The sequence below is a fragment of the Euleptes europaea genome, chromosome 13 (genome assembly GCF_029931775.1).
Source record: "Euleptes europaea isolate rEulEur1 chromosome 13, rEulEur1.hap1, whole genome shotgun sequence".
Classification (NCBI taxonomy): Eukaryota; Metazoa; Chordata; class Lepidosauria; order Squamata; family Sphaerodactylidae; genus Euleptes; species Euleptes europaea.
The window spans coordinates 7973658-7996133 of NC_079324.1; the positions used below are offsets into that span (position 1 = coordinate 7973658).

The 22476-nt window shown below is 45.9% G+C and overlaps 1 protein-coding gene across 1 annotated transcript in view; it reads right to left on the minus strand.

Annotated features, from left to right (window-relative positions):
• Nucleotides 1-374: 374 nt before the first annotated feature.
• The window catches only part of LOC130486469 (vascular endothelial growth factor receptor kdr-like), a 194306-nt gene continuing 172204 nt past the window's right edge, over nt 375-22476 (minus strand). Inside the window, exons 28-30 of the mRNA XM_056859739.1 lie at nt 17394-17472; nt 12376-12476; nt 375-612 (exon numbers count right to left, since the gene is read on the minus strand). Of these exons, the coding sequence (XP_056715717.1) occupies nt 411-612; nt 12376-12476; nt 17394-17472 (382 nt within the window). The 3' untranslated portion in view covers nt 375-410. The remainder of the gene's footprint in view (nt 613-12375; nt 12477-17393; nt 17473-22476) is intronic.

The window sequence follows — 22476 nt, forward strand, 5'->3', positions numbered from 1 at the left end:
TTCCTCTGGAGCAAGCAGCCTTCCAGAGACACAAGCAGCTCATAGAGTAGGAGGCTCCTGGCGATGGAGAACAGGACCACCGTTAGCGGAATGGAACCGCAGGGTCTAACCCATGACTGGCATTGCAAAGCTTGGAGAGAGACACAGAAACAAGATGGTGTCTGTGCAATTGCAGCCCCTCATTTTTTCTTTTAAAAAAAATTCTGTAGCTTGGAAGGGTACAAACTATAATGCAGCTGGCTGCTCCTAGAGGATTCCCATTTGTATCAGGGATTCAGCATGGAGGACAGAGGAACCAGGACACTGTGCAGCTGCTCTGCCTCTTGAAAACTAGTTCCTTTAAGCAGGTCAGAGAAATGGGAGGCAGTGAGAATACTGAGTGGAAAAAGAGAGGCAAAGGGGTGGGTCAGCTACACAGACGGGGCAGCAGAATACTGAATGACGGAGTTGTAGTCTGGCGGGGGGCTGTGGCACTCCAGGGTCAGATCCAGGGGCAGGAGGACAGAATCTTCCAGGGGGTCTTCATCCCTCTGCGTGGCCAACTGGTACTTCACAAACCCACGTTCGTTCTCGGAGAACACAGACTCCTTGCTCTTGCTGATGGCTTTTCTCCTAGAAGGGGAGGGAATGAGGATAGCAAATCGTAAGTCTGTCCCAAATGCTTCCCATCCCACGATGAGTGTTTTGCTTGTATGTGCCAAATCAGGGAACTCCTCAAAAGGAAACCACTGGGTTAGACTGCTTTATTTTAAGCAACCGAAACACTGGAAGAACCTGCCCACAGTCAAGAGAAACGCAACAGGTGGAGACGCCTGATACTGAGGCAGTTATTTGGTCCTGCCCAGTGGTGCAGTGCTCAATAACCAAGCAAAGGTCTGGGAAGGCTCAGATATACAGGTACTGCAAAGCTGCTGAATCCAGCAACCAGAGCTGAATTTTCATCCTCCCCTATCAGAGGAAGAGATTTGTGGGGATTTGCTTCAGTATCTCTGCCATTGGCTGCTTCCCAATCACTTTGTTAAATTCTCCCTGCAGAATATTCAGTCTTCTCTGCTGTTGGTTTATGTATTTTTCCCTCTTTTTATTTGTGGATCACTTTGCTTTTTGTCAGAGGAATCCACAAATCCTCTATTAATGTATCAGGGATTCAAGCAGTCAGTGGGGATGGGGAGAAGCATGGAATAACCTGCAGAACTTGGCTCTCAGCTAGCATAAGCCTTGCAGGGCCAGAGAAAAGAACCATAACAAAGTTGAGACTGGTGCTTTTTTGTAATAAAAAGGTGTTGGTACTCATATATCCAGCAGCACCCATTTTCACCAATTCCCCCCTCAGGATTTGAGAGAGCCCTCAACAAAGGTGCCAGTACTCAGTGAGGGGTGAGGACTAGGGTTGTGGAAAAACCCCCAGTAAATTTTGGGTTCGGGTTTATTGGACCAGATTTTTTCGGTAAACTCGAAATAAGCCAAATACCTATACCGGTAAATATAGGTCTTTGGCTTATTTCCGGGCTAACCGAAAAATCTGGGTCAATTATAGTTTATGGGGATTTTTTTCGAAGCTCCTGTGGGGACATTTTTGGAGGTAGAGTCACCAAATTTGCAGCGTGGCTGCAAGGGACTCTGCTTAGATGGTCACCGACGTTTGGTGAACTTTGGGATGGGGGTCCAATTTTATGGGCCAGCAAAGAGGTCGCCCCCATCCTCCAGGCATTTGTGAGCCGAGCTGTCCACTGGTTTTCAGGTTCAGAAGTTCAGCATTGCCGAGGACTGGCAGAAAGAGCCAATTGGCAGGCTGGCGCCTTAAAGTCTGGGGGCTCCCTTAGTATCTGGGGTGCATAGCATGATGACCATGGAAATTAGCTTCTGAACTGAGGAAAAAGGCTTAAATGCAAGAAAAATAAGGCATGGGAAACATTTGTTTGGTGGCAAATGACATCCTGTGAACAGTCCTTTATTACGGTCATCAAAAATCTGATTTCAAGAGATGTTCATGGTGGGGGGGAAATGAAGCCTCTATGCTGGCCGACCTTCTTTTTGAAAGTAGTTTTTCATTTGGGGGGGGGGTGATATCGGAGCCAGCCGAAGTCTTGACCATGGTGGCTGTCTGAAGGAGCTTGCTCATCTGTGCGGGTGAGGAAGTCTCCTTCAGAAGCCTGGTGGTATGAGCAGCTGTTGAAGCTGGTTCTGTTTCAGTTGAGGGTATATTCCTCTAGACAGGACTTGGTGAGCCCCATCTTTTAAATAAGCTTATGCTTGATCCAGATTAATCCACTGAAAGGTGATGGTTGGTCAGACCAAGTTAGCTCCGATTAAATGACCCTGACCTCAAAAGGGTTGACCTTGAATGGGCCCAGTTACAGCCTCCCTCTTTGAACAAAATGGATTTCAGACCCTGATTCTGTAGTTTGCCATCAGAAATTGTGGCTTTTACTGAGATTGCAGCAATAAAGGCACCAAGTGATTGTCGTGCATTCCTTGAGAAATATCTAACCACAAATAGCTGTAAACACTGGAAAAGCACCTCTTCGTATTGAGAGGAAGCGTTTGTTAAGGAGGGCAGCTTGCCTAAAGTTGATGCACATGCATTTTTACAACAGAGGACCCCCTCCCATGAGAAGACAGGGTTATCAATTCCTGCTTGGGAAATTCCTGGAGATTTTGGGGATGGAGCCTGGGAATGGCGGGATTTGGGGAGGACAGGGATCTCAGCAGGGTATAATGCCATAGATCCCACCTTCCAGAGCAGCCACATCATGATGGGACGCTTTAGCACTGAACCCCCCTCCCCCCCAAATGGGGGTGACGTAAACCCGGAAGTGACATAATTGAGTCGCATGCAGTTGTGATCGCCGCTCCTTGCAGTCCGGAACCAGCCACCTGGCAACCCTAAACACTTGGGAGTCTGCATCTTCATTCTGATTGTCATGTACCCACCCATAAAAAAGAGAGGCCTCCTGCTTAAAGGGGACCAAATTAACACCTCGGAAAGCCACATCCATCAGCTACTATGGGGCTCTGTAGGCCAGCTCAAGTTTCACTATGCACTTCTGTCTCTATAAGCCTCTACAGTTCCTGCCTGTCTGTTCTTTTAAACCCAGCTGTGAGGGCCATCTGGCTTTGGCTCTTATCTGTTTCTATCTCTACCCCTTTGAACTCGTACAAGCAGTTCGCACCTCTGTGTATCTTCCTGAGTTCCCCACCTCGTCCTTCTTGCCCAGGTGCCACCTCTCCTCCCCTGCTGTGCTTTCTGCCTTCACTCCCTCGGGCTGAGTCCGGCCTTGAAATGCAGATAGCCCTCACTGTCTCTCTAGGACTGTTTGATGTTTTATGCTGCACCGGTTTGCCTTGTAACCTCCCATGCCTCCCATGCGTGTGAACCTTCATGCCCTGTAGTAGATAAATACTGTAACCCCGATAAGCGAGTCACTCGCAACTTTGAATCCATGAGCCTGTCTTCTCTATCTGAAGCCTTCAATAAATCTTTTGTTTCTGCATCCAAATCTGAGCAATTGATTTGGCGAAGTTTGCCCAGCTAGGTTGGGGACTCTCACATTAAGTTGCGAAGGGCTTCTGAAACCCCTGGAGATCCCCACCCGGCCATGGGAAGTGATCGCCATGGATTTTGTCACCGATCTACCCCCCAGCAGGGGCAAAACCGTACTGTGGGTTGTTACAGACCTCTTCTCCAAGCAGGTCCACTTTGTCCCCTGCGCTGGACTCCCGTCGGCGCAGGGGTTGGCCAAAATGTTTGTCACCCATGTCCTCAGGCTTCACTCGATCCCTAGGAAGGTCCTCTCCGACAGAGGGGCCCAGTTCGTTGCCAAATTCTGGCGGGCCTTCCTGAAGCTTATGGGGGTGGGGGAACAGGGTCTCTCATCTGCCTACCACCCGCAAACTGATGGCCAAACCGAACGGGTGAATGCCGTGGTCGAGTGCTACCTCCGATGTTATGTCAATTACCATCAGGACGACTGGGTGGACCTGTTACCCTTCGCCGAATACGCATACAACAACGCCCCCCACTCCTCCACGGGGTTTAGTCCTTTCCGTGTAGTATACGGAACCGATTTCGGCCCTTTCGGTGCCGCCCCCGTCTCCCCCGAACTCGAGGCAGTGCCCGAGATGCAGGAATGGGTACAGGCGGTCAGTTCCACTTGGCCCTGGCTACAGAAGAACCTTGAACGGGCCAAGCGGAAATACAAGGAACAGGCTGACAAACACCGGTCACAGGGATGGGAACTCCGGGTGGGAGAACAGGTTTATCTTTCCACGAAAAATCTGCGTTCCCTCCGACCCTGTAAAAAACTCAGTGACCGTTATGTGGGCCCCTTCCCCATTACCCGGGTGATTAACGAGGTAACTGCGGAGCTGGATCTTCCCAAAACTCTTCGCGGGGTACACCCCGTTTTTCACATCAGTCTGCTCAAACCGTTCGTCTCCGCTCCCCAGTTCCACCCCCCTTCCAAGCCAGAAGTGCCCACTGTTGTGGGTGGGGATACCCACATGGAAGTATCCAAGGTCTTGGATTCCAAGTGGAAAAAGGGAAAGCTGTTTTACTTTGTACGGTGGAAACATCTAGGCGCCGCGCACGATGAATGGGTTGCAGCCCCCCATATGGCCGCCCCCCGGCTCGTACATGAATTCCATTGCGCTTATCCCGAGAAGCCTCGACCTCCCGAACCCGCGGGAGGGGGGCCTTAAGGGGGGCAGAATGTGAGGGCCATCTGGCTTTGGCTCTTATCTGTTTCTATCTCTACCCCTTTGAACTCGTACAAGCAGTTCGCACCTCTGTGTATCTTCCTGAGTTCCCCACCTCGTCCTTCTTGCCCAGGTGCCACCTCTCCTCCCCTGCTGTGCTTTCTGCCTTCACTCCCTCGGGCTGAGTCCGGCCTTGAAATGCAGATAGCCCTCACTGTCTCTCTAGGACTGTTTGATGTTTTATGCTGCACCGGTTTGCCTTGTAACCTCCCATGCCTCCCATGCGTGTGAACCTTCATGCCCTGTAGTAGATAAATACTGTAACCCCGATAAGCGAGTCACTCGCAACTTTGAATCCATGAGCCTGTCTTCTCTATCTGAAGCCTTCAATAAATCTTTTGTTTCTGCATCCAAGTCTGAGCAATTGATTTGGCGAAGTTTGCCCAGCTAGGTTGGGGACTCTCACACCAGCAACAAGTGAGCTACTTGCAAAATATGGCCAGATTTTCTAGGAAGGGGAAAGCTACATACAGTAGACTCCTTAAAACATCAGTACATAGCCAGAATTACATCTACCATCGAGAAACCCATTTTAAAGATAAATTCCTTGCACGCTGGGGAAATCAGGGGCTAATTAAGGCAGCAGGTCACTATTGGCTTCTGACACTGAATGAGGACACAGCATGCTGTCCATGGCACTTGTCCTATCAAGTATTTTTACTACCAGCCAGCTGCATTTGTCAGAGCTACAGCAGATGTTCTTCAAAAGTGCTAGTTCAGTTCCTCTGATGCTGTGAAGCATCTTCTGTTTTCTGAATGGCTTCTTCCAGGTGAGAGACAAACTGGCTGAACTGATCCGTCCATCCTCTCCCGCTTTTGTTTCCACTTTTGCTTTGGAGCTGTGGCATCGAGATTCACACTGATTAAACAAGAAGCTGCTAAAATGGCCTTGATCCGGCCACCCCATGCACTGAAGATGGAATTTCTCCACTTTCCTCTGTGTTCCAATAACCCTTTCCTGCTCCCAGAAAGAGCATTCCCACAGTCGTGGGACCTCTGCAGAAGACCAGGCACGCAGATTGGGGGGGGGGGAAGGAGTGAGGAAGGACATGGGCTGAAATCAGTCCTCTCCTGAGGAAAGGGGTCAATGTCATCCCCTCACTCCAGCCATTGACCTACACTTCTCTTCCTCCCCATGAATCCTGCAATGCTAGGAATTATCTTTATGGGGATTGGAAAGGATGGATAGGAATGTGGGGATGGTGAACAATGCAAGAAGACTTCAATACACAGAAGGGCCACTTTTTCTGGATGGTTTCTTTCACTGGAAGAAGACTCTACAGTTAGGGCAGAGTGTGCTTAGCAGGCCCTGACCTGGATGGCCCAGACTAGCCTGATCGTGTCAGATCTCAGAAGCTAAGCAGGGTTGGCCCTGATTACTACTTGGGTAGGAGACCACCAAGGAAGTACACAGTTGCTATGCAGAGGCAGGCAATAGCAAACCACCTCTGAATGTCTCTTGCCTTGAAAACCCCATGGGGTTTGCCATAAGTTGGCTACAACTTGACAACACTTTCCACTGCCACCCATACTGATATATTTGCTCTGACCTGGATGTCCTAAGCTAGCCTGATATCATCAGATCTTAGTACCTGGATGGGAGATCACCAAGGAGGACTAGGGTTGCTATGCAGAGCCAGGCAATGGCAAGCCACCTCTGAACATCTCTTGCCTTGAAACCCCCTTGAGGGTTTGCCATAAGTTAGTTGAAACTTGATGGCACTTTCTGCCACCATGCTTAGCTGAGTGGGGAGTGTCACTCCCTCTGCACGCCCTCCTCCAATGGATTAAAGCTATAATATGAGAACTGCCCTTGACTGAGGTCACTCGATGTAATTAATTAATCACTTTATTCGATTATTATGTAGCCTCATCTAAATTGCAAAAGGTCACGCATAAGTAGCACTTTATACTTTGGTTAAGTGGGAAAGCGGTGCAATCCCCCAGTGGCACCAGAGCATAAAGCCCTGTAGAGCTCAGTCTTCTGCATACTAACTTGGTAGCAAGCCCCACTGTGTTCTATCGAGCCGCTTCCAGATAACCGTGTGCGGCTTGCAGCCATAATAGATTTCCATGGTATTTAAAAATTCTGTACACAACAAGCAGTGGCGCTTGAACAAAGACGTCCAAATCAATTTGCGGTTTGCAGCAAGATATACCTTTTGCCCAAGTCTTGTAATAATTGCATAAGTGAGCTGCAGGGGCTTGTAATGGCCTTTATAGGTGTTTAATGAGGCTTTCCCCCCCAGGGTAACAGTGTTTAAAGCCCTTGATGGTTTTAATAATGGTTATGAGCCTGAATTACAAGGCATTGTAGTGAATGTAGCTGTTGAAATAAGAGCGTTGGCTGCTTTGCGGGGCAAATAATGGGAGCGAGAAGGGATGTAAAAGATTTAGGTGCTCTTCATCTGTGTATGATGCATTACACAGGTGATGCAGAAATGGAAAGTAAACTATAATGCCATCACAACAGGCTAGATGGATGGCCAGGTACTTCCATTGATTTCAGCTGGCTTTGATTTTGGCTTCCTAGAATTAATGTGTGGTACTCAATGAGAGTCTATGTTACTATGGAAACAAGGCTAATTTTAAAAAGGAAGGAGGTGGGCAGGTTACTTAGCAAGCATTCTGTCAATGGATTATTCAGATCACCATAGGCATTTAATGGTGACAATATGTACATATCAAACAAGCTAGCCTAAGGGAAGCCAGCATGCAATGGACAGATCCAAGGACCACATGTCATGTTGCTACTAAATGCCATGTGAAAATATGACTGCATCAAACCTATCCAGCTATGGTGGAAGTAAATATTATGTGGAGATTATCAGAGGAGTCGGGTGCTAAAAGACAAATACAATTTTGAGAGGTTTTTTTTTTTTGCCATTAAGTCACAGCTGACCTGGCGACCCTGTATGGTTTTCAAGGCAGGAAAGGTGGTTTGTCATTACCTGCCTCTGTGTAGCCACCCAGGCATTTCTTGGTAGTCCCCATCCAAATACTAACCAGGATTGACCCTGCTTAGCTTCCAAAATCTGACAAGATCGGCCTAGCCTAGATTTGAGAGGTTACATTGTCAAAAAATAAAATTATAGATAAATAAATAAATGAAAATGCCCAGTCATTGACTGAATCTGCTTTCTGGCAGGGCTACTCACTGAGGAAACCAGAATAAGCTATGTCAAGAATTATTTCAAAAAACTGCACATTGGAAAAGCCCTAAAATACTATTTCGGATCTCCGTGCTACATATTCTAGAGAAACTAGCAGTGGATCTTTCCCTATCTCAGGACTGCAAAACGTGGGACCCTCCAATCAGACTCTGGTCATTTATGCATGGGTACTTTCACTCATGTTCACCCCCAGTCTGACTCAGTTGTTCCTTGGAGTTATGCGTGAGTTTTCTGTCCATTAGAGATGACCTCGCGCCCAGCCCCTACAAATCCCGGTTCCTATAATAACCCAATTCTTCAATCTCCTCTGAGATCAGCCTGGTGAAATCTCCATACATAAGCCAAAGCTCACAACAGGGGAGTGGGGGGGGGGGTTAACAGAAAGCACTACAGCCAATTACAAACAGCTTTTCAAGGGAAGGGAACTCAAATGCTTCCTGATTTCTCGGTGTTCTTTCTGAGCACCCTCACACAAGAAAGGATTTTAAAAAGACGCTTGGGTTTCTCTTCCCTTGCCCCCGTTCCTTTTAGAGAGCTCCATTTTTTGAAAAGGTTTGTAAAACGGCACTTGGGTTTCCTCCGGGGGGAGGGAGGAAATGGATGTTTCTCTCACAGAAAGCACTGCAGCCAATTACAAAGCAGCATTTCAAGGGGCAGGGACTCAAATGCTCTTTGAGTTAATCTTGGTGACTGCTGGTGCAAAGATTCCCAACAGGAAAGTGTGGGTCAAGCAACCTTCTAGCCCCAGGTAAAACTCCCATGCATACACGACCTCTGTGCCACCAGCCACATTTCGTGGCCTGCAGCTGCTTGATAACACTTCTGCTCTGCAGTCTTATGGAAGACACCCAGAAGAAGCTCCCTTAACCCATGATTGGCCACTAACCATGTTGGGCCACATATTGTGTCAGGCTGCCCTATTCTGATGAGCTTACAAGTTAGCAACTGGAAATCTAGGCAGATGGGGGTGCCATAACACAACTTACGTTTCAGTCAGGATTTCACTGTCTGTAAGACATTGGACTGGAACAAGAAGGACTACAGCTGATGAGTGACATGATTGTGTTCAAACAAAGATGTCCAAGCCAAAGGCAGTGTCCTCAGTCAACGGCCAAAGGCCAAAGCGCCTCCACTGAGGCCCCAGTGGGTAAAGTTGCGCTTCTTCAGCCTAATAAGATCTGAGCTCAACTGAATAAACAAAACTGGGCAAAGCAAACCTGTGACAGAAAAATCAGAGCTAACTGAAAAGAGTCTCCAGGATGGATTTAAAGTGGACCCAAGCCCCCCCAGGCTGTGAAATGAACCCCAACCCTGAAGTTCATAGAATCATAGGTTGGAAGGTACCACCAGGGTCATCTAGTCCAACCCCCTGCACAATGCAGGAAATTCACAACTACCTCCCCCCAATACCTAGTGACCACTCCTCCATGCCCAGAAGATGACCAAGGTGCCCTCCCTCTCATGATCTGCCTTAGGTCATAGAATCAACATTGCTGACAGATGGCTATTTAGCCTCTGCTTAAAAACCTCCAGGGAAGGACAGCTTACCGCCTCCCGAGGAAGCCTGTTCCACTGAGGAACTGCTCTAACTGTTAGAAAAGTCTTCCTAATGTCTCTAGACAGAAACTCTTTTGATTTAATTTCAACCCGTTGGTTCTGGTCCGACCTTCTGGGGCAACAGAAAACAACTTGGCACCATCCTCTATATGACAAGTATTTGAAGATGGTTATCATATCACCTCTCAGTCTTCTCTTCAGGCTAAACATACCCAGCTCCTTCAACCTTTCCTCATAGGACTTGGTCTCCAGACCCCTCACCATCTTTGCTGCCCTCCTCTGGACAAGTTAGCACCACTGAATCCTCTGCAAAGATCCCCTCTCTATCTGGCTTCTTAACTCCTCACAAAACAAATGACTGTTGGGTATCCAAGAGAATTTTCAGTCCCAGAGTCTTATATTTGTCTTCTGCAAATTTTTGACAGCAGCATTCTACACTTCAGCCTTGCCAATTTTTTTCTTTAACTCCAAAAAGGAAGGAAATACAAGAAAAATTATCAGCTAGGGATGAGAGTCTCTACGAGCTCCCTTGGCTTAGAAAACACACTCCATTTTGGGAAGGAGAACACTTGTAATGGATCCAGAATAAATGTTTTTGATAAGGACAGAGATACAATTAACAAGCGCAATTCCTTTCTCCACTGCTAGCCCCAGCAAAATACTCAAGCTATTGCTTAGCCAGTCTCCAGAATGGTTCTTCAAGCTTTTTTTCATGCTGGGATTTCTAACACCAGGGACAAATTCATGTCATATATGAAATAAGAACAGGAGCCAGGGGTTAGGCAGGTGGTTCTGGAAAGCCTAAGCAATGAATTTCTCGGTATATGAGTAAGTAGCAGGTTGGGGGGGGGGGCTGGTTAAATGATGGTAGCCCTCAGGGGAAAACTCCATGAGGAAATGGCAGCTAGGATAGGTCAGCCACTGCTCTATTCTAAAGCCAGATTTCCCAAGGAATAGTTTTGCTGTTTTTTTAAAAAAAAAAGCCACATGAGCTTTGTCACACATATTAGCTGTGGATATCCTGCAAGTCTGTTGATTAAAAAGAAGGCCACCAAAAAGCTCTCATGGATGCAAAAGATGCACCATCAATATAATTTTTCCCTAACTCCTTCTTTTGTACTTAATACCCAGGATGATGAAGATTTTTAGAGAACCTGAAAACGTATACACATTATTTGGGGCTAGTTTGGCCATGTAAACACGATTGCTGTTTTTGGATTTTGGTGAATGTTGATACCTATATGACTGACAAGGCAACCCTAAATACAGTTAATATAATACCGTATATACTCGCGTATAAGCCGAGTTTTTCAGCCCAAAAAAAGGGCTGAAAAAGCCGGCATCGGCTTATACGCAGGTCAATACGGTAGGGGAGGGGAGGGAGGAGGGAGGGGGGAACTTACCACTGCCACCGCCTTTTCCTGGCCGGGAGCGGCCTCCAGAGGCTCCCTGCGGCCGCAGGGAGCCCGCCCAGCTGCCCCCGCCGCCTTCTCCCGGTCGGGAGCGGCCTCCAGAGGCCCCCTGCGGCCATAGGGAGGCCGCGCCGCCGGGCCCGCACCACTTCCCGCCGCCAGGAGCGGCCTGGGGGGGCCTCCTGCAGCTGCAGGAAGGCTGCCCCCGCCAGATCCGCTGCTTCCCGCCGCCAGGAGCCCGCCGCCAGGTAAGCCTGCGGGGGGGGGAGGGGTTGTAAGCTGACCCTCGGCTTAAACGCGGGTGCCTAATTTTTCCCCATTTTTGGGGAGAAATTAGGCACCTCGGCTTATATGCGGGTCGGCTTATACACGGGTATATACGGTAATAACAACTGTGTTCTGTCAAGTTGCAACTGACTGATGGCAACCCCTCATGGGTTTTTTGAGGCAAAAGATGACTAGAGGTGGTTTTCTCTTGCCTTCCTCTGCATAGCAACCCCAATCTTCTTTGGTAGTCTCCCATCCAACTGCTAACCATGGCCAACTCTGCTCAACTTCCAGGCTCTGATGAGGCTGGGCTAGTCATGGCTAAAACACCCTTCAAATCCATTGAAGTCAATAGGCATAGAAGGGCATAACTCTATTTAGGATTGAAATTTAGTGGCTGAAATATAGATATCAAGATTCACCAAAGTATGTTTGAAAAGTGTGGCAACCCTTCCGGGAATGGACTCAGACACCGCGGTCTCTGCCACAATGTCAGAGTCCACCCTGGCCTTCAAAACCAATGACCCAAGCATGGAGCCTTCCTGGCTTCCTCTGCCAGCCCCTACCAGAAAACCCCAGCCCCACTTACCTGCTGGGGAGCAAGAGCAGTCACCCACAGCACCCACAGTCCAGGAGGGTCATAAAGGGGCAGCTGAAACCCTTGCCCGACAGAATCACCCCCTTCGAGCAGAGCCTTCGGTGCCCACCTCTAAGAAACAATCGTGGCATTTCCTGCACAGACCCAGCCAGCAGGTAAGTGAGGGAGGGGGTTAAAAAAAATGGCAGTTAGGCCAAAGTGACTATTCGGGATCTGCGTTTCGGCTCCCTTTTATCGCTGCTTTTTTTTCAGTATGATTCCCCCACTGAAAAATACCGAAAAAGCTAGATGGATGGATGGTGCTTCCATTGATTTCAGTTGGCTTTGATTTTGGCTTCTTAGAATTAATGTGAGGTACTCAATGAGAGTCTATGTTACTATGGTACTAAGATATTTTTCTGGGGGGATATTGTTCAGCTTTATATGATGCACACCCCTGAGCAATATAGCACTTTAGAGACTAACAAGATTTTTGCGGCATAAATTTTCAAGAGTCAAAGTGCCTTTTGTCCAAACTTTGACTCTTGAAAGCTCATACCCCCAAATTTTGTTGGTCTCTAAGGTACCAGACCTGAATGTACTGCAGACCAATACAGTGTTAGGTACTTACGCCAGAGCCATAATCCCATAGGGCCAGGAGCGGATTTCCAGCCTCTTCCGGCTTTTGATTTCATCCAAAGTCAGCACCATCCCACTATCTGACTCGCATTCCTACAGAAAGGGGAGGGGAGGAAACGAGAGCTTCAGCATCCTCACAAGAGCCCCATCCACATCAAGCTAGAAATACAACCACAAGGGAGAGAGGGAGAGTGACAGCCAGCTCAGCCTGCTGAAGACAGCCAGGGCAGACAGAAGTCAAGCTGTTCACTTTTGCTAACTCTTCTAAATGGCATTTTTATGATGCAACAGATTGTCTTTATTTATGGCTGCAGCACATCTGGCACGGCAGAACCCACAAGCCTCCCTAGCCCTATTCTGAAGGGTCTATTACTAGTGTAATATAGAGTATATGATTTAGTGCAAACCACAGTTTGTGGTTATAGCCAAACTGCCAAACTATGGTTTTGCTCCTCCTCTGAGCCAGAATTACAAATCAGAATCAAACAGTGTTTTGCAATGTGGTTTAGAAGTCAAGCACAAAATAACCATTTGGCAGTTTGCATGTAATGCCAAACTATGATTTGTACTGCAGTGGAAGTCACTAACTGGCTCTGATCACACAAGGGGATGGAGAAAGGAAAGATGGGGCACACAAGCACCTGACACATGGAACATTTCTGCATGGGTTATTTGCCCCGAGTTGGATGCTGTTGAGAAGTGGGGATTTTTCCCCCTGCTTCCACACAGCATTGTGATGCATTTGGGCACCACCAGTAGTTTCCCCAGCCTTTCTCCAATCTTTCTCAAACTTGCTTTGCTCCAAAGTTTTGGGAAAGAATGCAGAAAAGCCTGGCAGGCTGCCATGTGGGTTGAAAAGCTTGCATTGTCCTGGTCCCACCTACACAGCAGCTGTTTCACCTGCAGTAGCCATTTCTTCTCCCTAATGCAGAGGGTTTTCCAGTGATTTAATAGTATTATATTGGTAGACAGTTGTACCAAAATATACATCAGATTCTCTACGTTCCCAGATTTCATTTTTAAAAATAAAGCAAGTCTCTAGCCTTTTTCCTTGCAAACATATAAAAAAAAGTATCTCCACAAAAAACGGGCTACTGACTTACTTACGAACTGGCCCAAGAGACATTGTGAGGGGCATAAGACCAGAAATCGGGGGGGGGGAGACATTCCCCCCCCCAAAAATCTGACTGTGTCCCAGAGGGATTAAGATGGCTCTGATCTGGTAAGAATCCTGCCCATCTCTACCTTGCATTCAAGGATATTCCTCGCAGAAACCCGGGGGTGGGGAGGGGTCATGCCACCCTGCTCTGAGCCACCTGGCTTGCAGCTGCCTGCGGTTCCATTTGATGTTGCTGCTTGGTGCTCAGCTTGTAAATGATTTCCTCTGTTAGTTTTATGAAGATAAACGAGTTTTTTTATGGGGAAGTTTTAAAAATCCATATAAAATTAATATACACAGATGGTATGGCGAGGGAGGGAGAAATGTATAAAAAGCAAAGACAACTTTATCTTTTTTGTTCTCGTTCTCTCTCTCTCTCTCTCTCTCTCTCTCTCTCTCTCTCTCTCTCTCTTTTTTGATTTTCCAACATTTTAAATTCTGGATGCACCCAGCAAAGATAAGAGTCCTTTGCTTTTTAAAAAAGTCCACTGTTGAACATTAAATGCACCGAATAACTAAATTCTGTGGATAGGCGTTTATTAGCATCTATTTCATTCAGATGACTTCTGAGATGTCAACTCCACAGAGTTCTCTCTGTGCCAAGAGCAGCATTCGTGGCCAGCAACCCATGTGGGGCCAGAATCTGACAATGGGGTCACCTCATCATCAGCAATGGCAACCTCAATTTGCACAAGGGGGTTGAGAAGGTCAGGAGGCAACATGATGGTATACATTTGGCTTTCCTAGGCACCAGGCCCAAATTCAGCAACTCTTCTCTTGCTTGCCACTTCCCCTTAGTATTCTGCTTATGCCAAGTAACCTGGGGAGAGTGGGGGGGGGATCTCTAGCTTTGTGCCAAATGCCAAACAAACCTCTTTGTCCTCTGCACTTTGTCCCCTTTAAGGAACAGAAATCTGTGGCTATCAGGGCGAGAATCCTTTCTACGATGGCCCCCTCATCCTTATGGAATTGGCTACCAGTTGAAGTCAGGCCTGCCTCTTTTCTCACGTAAGCTCATGCCCTGCCAAAAAATTTGTTAGTCTTTAAGGTGGTGCTGGATTCTTGATCTTTTTTACTGCTGCAGACAAACATGGGCTACCTATTGTGATCTTTTCTCACCAGTCCAGGCAGCCAAGTGAGACTGTATCAGTTAGACAGGCCTTGTCCTTACTGGTTCTAATGGTGTTTAATTTCGTTAATGTTTTGTAATGTGTCCGGTTTCTGGTCAGTTGTAATCAACTTGCTCTGTTGCCGCTTTGAGCAGCAAGGAAAAATGGTAGATAAATTTTCATGCCTCAATACTGCCTCAAGTCCTCAGCAACACAGAGATGACTACAGTGAAGGGGAACCTTCCCCACCCCACAGATGCCTCCTTTTCTTCCAGCCTCACAACTTGGAGATGTCAACAAGTCATTGAGCTTTCATGCCAGGGAAACCTTCACCTCCTGCTATTGGTTGGTTTAAATGCTATGGGGCCTCCTGGGACAGAAATTGGCCAACTGAACTGACATGTGAAGGTTGTTTGTGAAATTGCTGTTATCTGGGGAGGCACCTTCAAAGGTTTAAAGTCATGCTGAGCTAATATGTTTATGTTGTTATTTCAAACTAGGCTGAAGGATGTGTAGCTGCCAGTGAATACAGCAGCCCTGAGTCCTCTTCCTCCTCCTCTCTCCTGGATATAACATTTAGTAGCCCTAAACACATGGGATGTCCTTTTCCTCCCAAGTTTCCTCAAGACCATTCCTTGGCTGCTGCTTGTGTGAGAGGGGAAATTTGGAGCATGATGGTTTTACATCATGCTTTTCATGTTACCTAGGTGTGAGGGATGAGCCCCGTGGTACACAGCAGTAAGCTGCAGTACTACAGTCAAAGCTCCGCTCACAACCTGAGTTTGATCCCAACGGAAATCAGTTTCAGGTAGCCAGCTTAAGGCTGACTCAGCCTTCCATCCTTCCGAGGTCAGTAAAATGAGTACCCAGCTTGCTGGGGGTAGTGTAGATGACTGGGGAAGGCCATGGCAAACCACCACACAAACATAGTCTGCCTAGTAAACATTGGGATGTGACATCACCCCATGGGTCAATTAAAGACCCGGTGCTTGTGCAGGGGACTACCTTTACCTTTAGGGGAGGGGGAGACCCAGATGCAGGGCTCCTGTTTTTGGTGGCAGCTACATGTCCAAACAAGGGCGGCAGGCTTAGATAGTAAGATTTCCATCCAAAGTTTGCTAGCGACTTGGGGAGTCTTCCTATTGACTTCACTGGGTTCTACATCAAGACTATTTTCTTGTAAGGATCATCAGATGCACTGAACACTAAATATAGCACGCACACAGGAAAAGCACTTTGAACCTTCCCAAGGAGCTCTTCGAAACAAGGATACAGAATTCTTTTGACATGTTGTACTGATACTAATCTGTGAGTAGTACTCCAAATGGTTGGTCAGAAGACTGTGCATAGCACAATGCCCTTAACACTTCAGCTTTAATTAGTAGTTCCATCATTTGAAAATGAGTCACCTTATCTAAATGTGAAGGGCTTTGGTAAAAGCTGCCTCTCTTTATGAAGAGGATAGCAGAGCCAAGCATGGCAGGACCATTTTAAATCAAGGTGTGGTAAAATGTTTTGCCCACATCCAATCTCTTAAGGAGAAGGTAAAGGCCTTGGAAGAGACAGATGGCTTTTGTCTCCTGGGCATTGCTACGTTCAAAGGTTCCATCGCTCTTGTGAAGTTGTTACCGCTCTCAGTGATACCAGTTTTAGATTCAGGACAACAAAAAAGCAAATACTTCTTTATATAATGAGTGATTAAAATGTGGAATTCACAGCCGGAGGATGTAGTGATGACCACGGGCCCAGATGGCTTTAAAAGGGGATTGGGCAGATTCATGGAGGGTAGGTCTATCAGTGGCTACTAGCCATGGTGATGAAAGGGAACCGCCATGTCCAGAGGCAGTAAACCCTCTGAATACCAGTGGCCTCCATGCCCTGCTGTTGGCCCTCCAGGGCAACTGGTGGGCCACTGTGTGACATAGGAAGATGGACTAGATGGACCACTGATGTTCTTATCCTGACCACTCAGCTTGTACGGCAAAACTTGGCTTCAGGTTTGGACTACCCCAATCTCGTCCGCAACCATTCACTGATGTTTTACTTTAGAATTTTTAATAAAGCACATTGTGGTAGAAGCAAGTTAATGTCACTTCTCCATAGCTAAATGCTCTATTTTTATTTATTGTATTTAGATATGCATATGGATAAAAGGCGGTGGGAAGCAATGCATTAGATCAAGGGTAGCCAACCTCTGCAGCATGGGTTCCAAAAGTGTCTTGCTGTACAAATGCTCCAAAAACCAACCATTCTATCAAGCCGCTCGAGCTAGGTTTCTTTTCACATGTACAGGGCTCAAGGAGAGAAGCTGTGGCTCAGTGGAAGAGCAGAGCCTTTGCTCGGCATGCAGAAGGTCCCATGTTCAATCCCTAGCATCTCCAGTTAAAAGAACCAGGTAGGAGGTGAAGTGAAAGACCTTTCTCTGCCTGAAACCCTGGAGAGCTGCTGCCAGTCAGAGTAGACAATACTGACTTTGATGGACCAAGCGTCTGACTCAGCATAAAGCAGCTACATGTGTGCATTTGTAGATGTTGTGTGCTGTAGTGAATCCACTCACCCCAATTAAAAGATCAATATTACAACCATCTTGCATCTCATTTTTAAATGGCTCATTAAATTACGTCCAAAATCACATCTCCCCAAATGCCCCCTTCCCTGAAAGAAGCTCTTGCAGGTTCCTGTGACTGCAAACCCACAAGAGGGGGGGGGGCGTCTGAAAGCAAGCAAGCGAGTGATGCTTACCTCCTGGGTAGCTTTGCCCATCTCCACGGGCACCTCATCAAATGTCTTCACGCTGAGTGGCCGATTCTTGGAGTTAATGCTGAAAACAAAATGAGGTTGGAGGCTGGTCAGTCATGATTTATCTGATTTATTGTGCTTTTTTTTTTTAATGTAAGAAAATAGATGCCATATACAAAAAATCCTGAGTGAAAATATACAAAATAGAAACGAAATGGGCCATTTATGCTTTGGAGGGTTTTCCGCTCTGCAGACGCAGTTTTCTGATCCAAACTGTCAAAACCGTATGCATGGGGACTTATAGCCCCAAAGAAATTGCAGGAGTAGCAGGAGTAAATTTTATCAATCAAGCAATCACCACAAAAATGCGGACTGTCAGAGCATCTCCTCCCCCTGAAAATGCTACTCTGATTAATTGGCTGCCAAGGGGTGCCAATAGTCAGCAGGTCGCGAGCCATGGCAGCAGTCGCCCAGCACCTCTTGTTGGCTCCTGGACAGCAGAGAGGATGCCTATGAGGTGGGGAGGGGGGGCATGGAACAGGCAGCGGCAGCCATGGGTCGAGAAGTCTCTGGTGGGGAGCCGCTGTAGTGTTTTTTTTGTTTATTCTACATTGCTGTTTTAACGATAAAATGGTTAATTTATTAAGAAGTTAGCATTTTATCACTAAAATATTAATAAATTCAGCATTATATCGTTAAAACAGCATTGTAAAACAAAACAAAACAAAAAACACAGGCTGCGGCTCGCCACCGGAGACTTCCCACCTCATGGCTGCCGTTGCTGCCTCACCAGCCCAGCAGCCTGCCCATATATCACCAGCCTCCCACCAGCCAGCAGCGGGATTCTTTCATTTGATTTCCGTAGATGTTAAGACACTGCTGTAACTGATGAGAGAGGACGCCTATGCGGGTGGGGGAGCTGGTTTCCTTCCCGAGATCTTTACACTCCAGACAAAAATGGCTTCTCTGGGAGGGCTTGAATGAGGACAAGATGATGGGAATTTTACCCTTAATAGAGGAAATGGATCGTTGAATATTAATGGAATCACCGGCAGAAGCTAATTAAGGTTGCACGCACACAAAGAAAGACACGCAGTCATTTCTCTTAGTAAAAATCACCTTTACTTACTAACTTCAGGAAAGGGTAACTTGGATGTAAAATAATAAATCTCTTTCTACATTCTAAGTTTCCTATCACATCCCAAAGTGGGAGTTCTATAGTTTACATCTTCACATGGTCAGATCTAAAGTCTAATTCTAATGGCGGAGGCTTCTTCTAGGTAAGACAAAGAAGAAGCTCCTGGTATGCAAATACCTTTACAACTGTCCTGTTTAGCCAATGGCTATTTGACACATACTGTAGGTCACATCACCTTTGATCTGGTCAGCTTGCTTACAAACAGTTTAACCCTTGAGTGACTGAAATACAATGAAACTCGCTATCCAAAACCCAACAAACCCCTTTTCGAGTTTACATAGTATTCAGGCATACAAACATAAAGCATCACGCAAATATTCAAATTGTTGCTTGTGTAGTGGCTTTGTCAAAATGTCCGCCACCATCTCTTTGCTCTCACAGTACTTCACTTTCAAAAGTCCTCTTTGTTGCTTGTCTCTCACGGAGGCAGTCTTGTATTGAAGAAATCTTCTTCCTTTCCTGGCGCTTTCGCTGCTCAGTATTGCTATGCAAGCTTGATTGTCCTCAAACATTGTTACAGGTGTCAGTCCATCTATTCCGAAGTCACGTAGTAGTTCAAGTATTTCCTCTAGTTCCGCACACGCGCTGCTGGCTGCTTCACATTCAGCATCTGTTGAAGAGGTTACAACATTTTGCTGTTTCTGGCTTGTCCAGGAGATTAGGTTTCCTTCAAAGAAGAATAAATATCCACTTGTGGATTTGCAGTCTGTTCTGTCTCCACCTAAATTAGCGTCCATGTATCCTACGAGTCTTGGTTCATCGCTTGGAGTTATCTTCAATTTCAAGTCGATTGTTTTCTTTAGGTATTTTGTCAGGTGTTTTATCGCGCTCCAATCGTGTTCTGTAGGTGCGTTGGTCTTTCTGCTCAGAATTCCAACTGCAACAGCTATATCTGGTCTACTAACATTACTCAGGTATAGTAGTTTTCCAATTGCTTCTTTGTATTTGTGATTGTCCTTCAATGGTTCACTTCCTTCCAGACTCATATATGATGGGTCAAGTGGAATATTTTTGGTTTTGCACTCCATCATATCCATAAATTGTAGGAATTTCAGTATTTTGCTCCTTTGGCTGATTGAGAATCCATTATCTTGATCTCTTTCAATTTCCATTCCAACATAATTTTTCACTTCTCCAAGTAGTTTGACTTCTACTGATTGGTTCAGTTTGTCTGCTATTTGCTTAGCAGCTGTTTCTGTATCACAACAGATTAGAATGTCGTCTACAAAAATTAAAATATATTGCCATCGATCATCTACTTTCCTGCTGAATAAACATTTCTCTATGTTTCCTTGTTTGAAGCCTTGAGCTTCCAGTAAGGTTGTAAGTTTGTGGTTCCATGCTCTTGCAGATTGTTTAAGTCCATATAAAGTCTTTTCAAGTTTACAAACTTTATTCTCCGTATTACTGTCCATTAGTCCAGGAGGTATTTCCATGTATATCTCCTCTGTTAATTCTCCATTTAGAAATGCTGTCTTGACATCCAGTTGTAAGACAATTTTGTTCTTAGATGCAGCTATACTCAGCAAAGTCTTTATAGCTGTTTGTCCACTAACAGGTGCATACGTTTCTGTGTAGTCAGTCCCATATTTCTGGGTAAATCCTTTTGCGACTAATCTTGCTTTGTACTTGTTGATCTTTCCATCAGCATTTTCCTTCAGTTTGAAAACCCATTTACATCCCACTGCCTTCTTTCCAGGTGGGAGTGTGGTTAATTTCCAAGTTTTATTTTTCTTCAGCGATTCTAGTTCATCTCGAATTGCGTCAAGCCATTTGGTCCGCTCACCATCGGGAAGCTTTTCCAGCTCTTCCCAACTTGAGGGCTCCATCTGACCTTTCACTTCCGCATAGAGATTCAGTTTAGGCGCTGGTATTCCTTTTGTAGTCCTTGTGGATCTTCTTAGGATTGGAGAGGGTGAGGTGGTTCCATCAGCACCGGGGTCATCCCCTTTTGTTCCTGCAGTCTCTGGGTTGTCTGCAGAATCAGGTGGTATGATTTCCCATGCTGTAAACGGAATCCCCTTTTCTTCCTCTTCACTGTCCTCTGGATTAGATGAGTAGCTGGTTTGCTTTCCATTCATGACATCTCTCTCATCTATGTACACTGCATTCAATGCTTGAACTTTGAATGTCTTTGGATTCATTACACGGTATCCTTTTGGGAGATATCCTACTAAGATTCCAAGTTCTGTTGTAGGACTTAGCTTTCCCCTTTTCTCTTTCGGGATGTAAGTATATACATGACTTCCAAAAGCTTTCAAATGTCTTAGACTAGGCTTTCTGCCATTCCATCTTTCATATGGAGTCATGTTAATGGTACTAGAAATTGACCTATTGTAGAGATAGGCTGCTGTACTAACACATTCTCCCCAGCAGGGGTCAGGCAATCCTGCCTGCAACAACATACATCTCGCACTTTGCATCAGAGTTCTATTAAATCTCTCTGAGAGTCCATTGTGCCGTGGGCTATATGCAACACTGGTCACATGTTCAATTCCTTCAGATTCAACAAATTCCTTCATTTGACTATTAACGTACTCAGTTCCTAGATCTGTGAATAACACTTGAATTCCTTTATTAAATTTGTTCTTCACCATGGCAGCATACATCTTAAACTTATCAACTACTTCAGTCTTTGATTTCAATAAGTAGACATATGCATATCTTGAATAACTGTCTATAAAATGCAGAACATATTTAGATCCTCCAGCAGAATCTTTGATTGGCCCAATAAGATCAGAGTGAACTTCATCAAGAATTTCTGCCTTAACATCTGTGCCTCTCTGCACGTGCTTTGGGGCAGTTCCTTTCCCTCTAATGCAAACGCTGCATCGCTCCTGGCTGGCAAAGCATTCTTTCACTGCTATATCACAATCATTCAGCAGTTGCTTCACAGATTTGAAATTTCTATGCCCTAATTTCACATGATATCCATAAACACAGTCCTTATGATCACATTCCTTAGTTTTCATCTCATTTGATTTTCCATTATATGCAGCTAAATGCTCCGTTTCTGAATCGCAGGCCTCATCCTGCGCTTCCTGCAATGCCTCATCATTGCAATCTGAATCAGAAGTGTCTATTTCATCTGCTATGTTAACCAAACAGTAATGAGATCCTTCTGCTTTAGTTGGATAAATCCGTCCTTTAGGGTCAATTAACCAACATCCATCTTTCTCCATAGTCACTTTAAAATCTGCATTATTCAGTTTCCTTACAGACATCAAACATTCTTTGGCATTAGGCACATGATAAACATCAGTCAAATTCAGTTGCATTACATTTCCACATAGGCTCTCTATATACACAGTCACAGATCCCTTTTCCTTGCAAGTGATTGACTCTCCATTGGCAACTGTAAGTTTCTCATTGCATGCTTCCATATGGTTAAAACATTCTCTGTTAGACCATAAGTGGCAATCCGCTCCTGAATCAAGAATAATGTCTCTAACATGCTTGGATTCAGTTTTAGACTTTAAATCAATACAAGAAGTCTTCTTAACCATAAGCGTGGTCATCTCATTTGGCCTTTTACTTGTACTCTGGTTCCCTCTTGTGGCTGGTTGGCGCGATTGCTGCCTTTCCGGCCTTTGTTTGGATTTCGCGGGCTTTTGGTGAGAAGAAGAAGAGGGGGAGGGGGATGAGGGGCCCCCCTTCGCCATGTTTTCTCGGCATTGAAAACTTTTGTGACCAATTTTCCCACACGTAAAGCATTTAAAAATCTTTCTTTCATGCACATTCATCACTGAGATCCCACTTGATACTTCATTTAAACGTTTCTGATCATTTTCAAACTCTTTCAGTGCACACACAAGATCATTAAGGTTCAGGTCCTTTCTCCCTAGCAAGTTTCTCCTTTCAGACTGAAATTTGGGATGAAGACTGGCT